The 6,000-nt window shown below is 34.6% G+C and overlaps 1 protein-coding gene across 1 annotated transcript in view; it reads right to left on the bottom strand.

Moving 5' to 3' along the window:
• RANBP17 (RAN binding protein 17) overlaps positions 1 to 5,338 on the bottom strand; it is a 160,911-nt gene extending 155,573 nt beyond the window's left edge. Inside the window, exons 1-4 of the mRNA XM_056348727.1 lie at positions 5,297 to 5,338; positions 4,236 to 4,382; positions 3,219 to 3,309; positions 1,767 to 1,933 (exon numbers count right to left, since the gene is read on the bottom strand). Coding sequence (XP_056204702.1) covers positions 1,767 to 1,933; positions 3,219 to 3,309; positions 4,236 to 4,382; positions 5,297 to 5,323 — 432 coding nt within the window. The 5' untranslated portion in view covers positions 5,324 to 5,338. The remainder of the gene's footprint in view (positions 1 to 1,766; positions 1,934 to 3,218; positions 3,310 to 4,235; positions 4,383 to 5,296) is intronic.
• Between the last annotated feature and the right edge of the window lie 662 nt (positions 5,339 to 6,000).

Below are 6,000 nucleotides of genomic sequence, written 5' to 3' on the forward strand. Positions count from 1 at the left end.
TGGAGAAGTATACTTGAGTTTCTTTTTAATAAACAGAATATTGCAACTTATCTTTTATTAGACATTCCCAATGTAACTCAAAAAGTACATTAACTTGAACAGTGTTATAAACAAAGTAAGACTGAAAAACAAATGAGAAACTCACTGGCAAGCAACATAAACTATTAACTTCACGTTTTCTTGCTGAGTTGCCAGGATCACCACACATACTGGATCATTTTGCAAGTAAATCTCCCAATAGTTTAAATTTTCTGATTATTTTTTCTCAAAATAAGTACCAGGCTTTACGTTCACAGGGACACTCAGAAAGAGTGTATTAACTTTTAAAGCAGATTAGCCATCTCCTAGAAAACTTACTAAGAACCATTTTATACATGTTAAATGTATGAAATAACCAAATCTGGCTAATAACCCATGACATCCAATCAATTTCTCCAAACTTAATTTGCAGAAGATGCTGTATATCCTGTATCTTTAGGCACTGTGCCTGATGGTACTTATTCTAGATGCGACATGTAAATTTGCATAGTGAACAGTCCACAGCAAAAGATTGCACTCTGACATTAGGAGAAATTATTTCCAATTTTCAAATACTGTATACCAAGATCACCTCTCTATCCTGTAATGCACCTTCTTTGTACCAGTGACCAATGCAGTGGGGGAACAGTAAATAATGTGGAAGGAAGTGTAAAACAAGAACGTTTCTGCCTCATCGAATTACTTGAGAGGGAAGATGAGTGATCTTTCATCCCAAACTCCCCCATGGTCCTACCTAGAATGCGTAATTCCTTTGATATGTTAAATAACATACATTTATTATCTGTCTCCCTGTATTGTACAGCATAAACCTAGGATAGAATGTTTTGGGGGTTTTATTCTACTCCTCTTTACACGTATAAGTGAACATACATACATACATGCATGCATGCAGGTATCTAAGTACCCATGCACACGTATGAATCATCAGCTTCTCAAAAGTCAAAAAAGAGTGGGGCAAACAAGGACCACAACCATATAACATATATATATAGTGTCTTGCAATTCTGTGTACCACAGTTCTATCTTTATTTTATCTAACTTTATCTGAAACTTTATCGGAAGTTTCATTAGTAACTTCAGAAGCCAGGTTATCTAGTGATTTTTGCTAAAAATTTAAGTGCTGGTGGAGTCCCACCGCTTACACTGAAAAGCAATAATGTAAGACTGTAACAGTGAACATTCCAACAAATAGTTTGTAAAGGTATCTTTTTGATCAACTCTCCATGACAGCCACTTGAAAAAAATACATTTGAACTAGTTCCGCACAATTTTAGCAGTGGCTATTACAAATAGCACAATCAGATTAATTCTTTATAACATTTGACAGTCTCACTCTTCAGATGGTGCACTACCAGTGTTTCTAACCACATAACTGGAGCTAATATTATTAGAAATCTAACTCCACATCAGTTCAAAAAAATTAAGGCAGTAAATAGAAAACAGTGGCTATGTTTTACAACCATAGAGAAACAGTGCTTTGGAAAAAGAAAACCAACAAAAAGACGTGACAGTGCTATGAATGCTGTGAGGCATCCAAACCCACAGTCTCACACAAGTATCAAACCCACCCTGGTTCTTCACTGTAAGGTGATCTTCCATTTTAGGCAATGCTCTTCATACTTTTTCCACCCAAGTGTATAAAAACTAACTGACATTAACATGCCGATCACTAAAAATGAAGAGGTCCCAACAGAAAAAAATGACAGAAGTGAACAATTGTTTCCTACCTGCAAAAATTTTTTTACATCAGCAATAATGTCTCTGAAGATGAGCTGATCTTTCAGTACCTCAAACCATCCTAATTTTGTAATTCTAGCAATGACTTGAACAAGAGCTTGGATGACAAAAGGAGCCAGTTTGGGTTGAGATGCTACATAGTTGAGAATGTAATTTCCTGTAAAGAGGCATTTTAAAATAAGCAACACAAGTCTTCTGTAAAGAAAATTAATTAAATGGTTCTAATAGAAACTTAAGGCATGGATTTTTTAAAAACTCTATATTCTTATCATTATAATGTACAATAACTCTAAGTTACATTAAATCATTAAATACAGCTAAACATTCAGTAGCACAAAGCATGTTACAGACATGATCATTACTCTAGGACACACATGACAACAGTTTGTGAATTCAGAGAACTGGCAGGTAAAACAAGAGTAATGTTCAATTATGGTCCTGTACACTGGGCACTGATTATTTCACTGTAGCAGCAGTTTTCATAGCCAACTTAAGATCCACAGAAGTTTTTTCATACAAAAGACCCTACTGAACGTTCTCAATTCAGTCTAGAACATCGCCTTGAGTAACTCATACTGCAGCTGCACAAATTCCTCTCTAACTAGAAGGAAGTTAACCCGTTTCAAAAGCTGTTTAAATGTATAATATTATTTATTCGTTTTATCATTTAATCATTTAATATTTATTTATTTAATATTTATATTTATTTATAATTTATTATTTATAAATAATAATTATTTGATATCTATTATTAATATTATATTGATTAGTTGATTTTTACCTAAAAAAGCATTGAAATCTTATCAGAAGCAGATCCTCAGCCGTGTATTCAGAGTACTACTATCCACAGACCTGACAGAACAGTGCAGATTTTCTAAAAACCTAAATCAAATTATATTCTCCTTGTGCAAAGCCTTTCACTGAAAGTTAACAGTTATACTATACATTGAAACTTAAAGTGCTTACTCTTACAAGATATACCGCAAGTAAGAACCTGCCCTGGCATGACTTTCACAGATGTTAAGAGCTGGTCATGAGCAATGTTACATCTAAATGACGGGCGGGTGTAGTAGCAGTATCTGCAACTTTCATTCTTTACAAACACGTACTACATCTCTTTAGCATCTTGTGGGAGAAATACAAAGTCTATCTTGAAAAAATTAGTGTTTTTTTTTAAATATGAAGTAGTCTGAGCTAACATCTTTATTTATTTTAATTTAAAAACCAGGAAATGCTATTTGTGAGCTAACACCAGAGAAATGAGGAAAGATCTCACTATCACTTTTATGTTCACTCTCACAATTACTACCTTATGAATAACAGGCTTTGTAAATGGAAAGAACTAGAGAAAAAAACAGAATATCCACTGAATGATTAGTGTGTTAACATGAAGTTTTATATCCAACTAATATAATAAAATTTTAACCACAGATGGTACTTACGAATATCAATTCTTTGTTCGATAGGTAAAGGAGATGCCCTGCCTACAAGCTTAGACAGGCATGTTGCTGCTAGAAGCTGAGCATAGGATGTCTACAAAAAAACATCAAAAGACATTATTCAAAAACAGGCAGGGGAAATAATTCAAAACCTGATAAATGATCAATAAACCAGACTGGTTATCAGGTTTTGGTTATGTTTGTTAAGTATACCAAAAAGTTGTAAAAGATGTATTTTAATAACAACTTTGTTTCACCACAAACATAAATTACAAAACACTAATAAAAAGTGAAAACCTAGAACTATCATCCCTTTTCATGGAAAACATTCATCTCAAAGTAATTTCACTATTCAGTGCAGTTCTTCAGTTTTGAAACCTATTTTAAATCACTTTTACCATGGGTGTAGCCCTGGATTAAAGATATTTTTTCATGTGTTTCCTCTTTTTCTTTCTCTTTTTGCATTATTTGAAAAACACAGCAAGAAGTATGCTACACTCAGCTTGGACCATCAAGTGAGAATCAACTCCCCTATCACTTTATCCAGAGTTCAGCGTGACATCAAACACCAAAAATGAAACTGACTAATGATAAAAGAATGGTTTAAACTAACAAACAGATAAACAGTTTAGGGAAATTTTTTTAATATTTTTTCATTTTAGCTAATAGCCAGAAACAAGAACAAAGTGATGTTCAAACATCACATTATACCACATTGTGTCCCAACACTGCTCTACAGTTGACACAATCCCTGATCACAATCATTCTGAAAGTACCAAAGGCTAAGATGCTTTCTCTTTTTGTCCCTGACATCTCCAATGCAAGGTATTGTCACTCATACAAAGGCCACCTCCAAATGAAAAAACTTCTAGAATCGTTTACGAAACAGAGTACGTACGAAAAAGAGAAAAGTATTTTGCCTTTATTGTACTGACACAGTAATGCCCACGACTGAGAAACCTATGTGAGTTTCCACAAGCATAACGACATTTATGGATAACACATCTTTCAGATACTTACTGTTCCTTGTTCCAGTAGAAGCTGGCATTGGCTAAGACATTCTGGGCTATCAATAAGTTCCAAAAGTACCTTCTCAGCTTGCATTCGTTGTGCTAGATCAGTTCCTTCATATAGGTGGTTACATAGTACTTCCAGTTCTGCCAGACTCTGTTAGGAAGAACACAAGTGAAACTTCCATGAAGACTTTTCAACCACATCAGACCTCTTCAAGTGTTTATAAGCCTAGAAACTACACCAGTAACATGAACTGCTACCTATGCTAAGTTTTCCAGTTGATTCACATTTAAATTACCGAAACCCAGGAAGCTTTCTATGACAAGAAGACAAAAATAACTCTGAAAATTGAGTTTCCATTTCTTATTCTCTCAGCTACCAAAGTATTTTTTAATATGGTTCAATCCCTCTGTTTTTCTGAGTCTTCAGATGAGATGTCCATGGCTTTTCCAAGGAGAGATGAAGAGACAGAGAACAGTGAATAGTTTGAGCTACGTTGCTTGGAAAACTACAGGCAAATTTCATTTTAAAAGCTGCAATTACTCATCAAATTACTATACCTGGAAAAAATTAGCATTGCCTATATCTGTTGATACAAATATCAGCAAAAGATGGGACAATTCAGAGGCTACTGCAGCAACAGAAGAGCTAAAATTCCTCTCTACTTAGAAGCTGAAAAAGTTCTGTTTGGTAAAGGTGTGTGTGTGAAATATCTCTCTCCCATGCTAGGGACATGATTTATATCTACTAGTCACTGTCTCACAGGAGAGATTAACCCTTTAAGCGTATTTCAAAATCATTACACAAACAGAAGTTTTAGAATCCATCAGGTTTCCAAAGCCACCTTATCATTAAAAAAAACAAAAAAGACCACACATGGTCTTTTCACCATTTTTGTTGTTGTTATGCATGTGAAATCCTTGGCTTTGATCAGTTTTTTCTGAATTTCAGTAATGACAACATTTTAAGAGTCCCTGATCTTCAGTCCAAAAGTAGCCATGTACTTGTTCTTTTGAAGGAATGTTAAGAAATAGCACATTTGCTTCTGGAATAAGCAGATCAAATACCTCAAAGGCTGAGCCCAACAGAGACATCCTTTGTTTCTGTTCTTCCCCCGCTATGGTTAGAGAGAGTGGAGGAAAAATAAGGAACAGGTAACAACCCCAGCAACACAATTTTAAATGAAGCAAGATCCATGCAAATTAAAGTGAAAATTAAGATGCATAAATGCAAGCAGCATACACATTAGGGAAAATGTAATACTGCACACAGTTGGGGTAAAACATGGGAATAAGGACATCTAGCAAAGATAGTTTTCAGATGGAAATTGCAATGCGTGTTTCCCTAACGGAACAATTCCAATACCATCTGAGAAGCATGAACCAAATTGTCACATCATAACCAGCAAAAGTTGAAGACTCTCCTATATCTGATCTGAAAATTGACTTTCAAGTCTGGACAAACTTGGCAGTAAGTTAGAGAAAGTCCAGAATGCAACTGGGATATCAACCCTGTCACTAAGGTTGAAATCACCTGTCTGCTAACTGGCATTTAATTAGGAAACCATTTATAAGCTGGCCAAGCAATAATTTATACACAAAGTGGATTTACGAAGAATTAATAGTGGATTTCAAGAATTTCTGCACTTCTAATGCACTGTATTAATATATTAAGGTTACACTGAAATTTAGGCTAAGAATCAGAACTAATTCCTTGTTTACAAGTTAAAACTGTGAAGCATTTTACCTGAAGGACAATGAGGGAATTTTTA

The sequence above is a fragment of the Falco biarmicus genome, chromosome 8, assembly GCF_023638135.1.
Source record: "Falco biarmicus isolate bFalBia1 chromosome 8, bFalBia1.pri, whole genome shotgun sequence".
Lineage (NCBI taxonomy): Eukaryota > Metazoa > Chordata > Aves > Falconiformes > Falconidae > Falco > Falco biarmicus.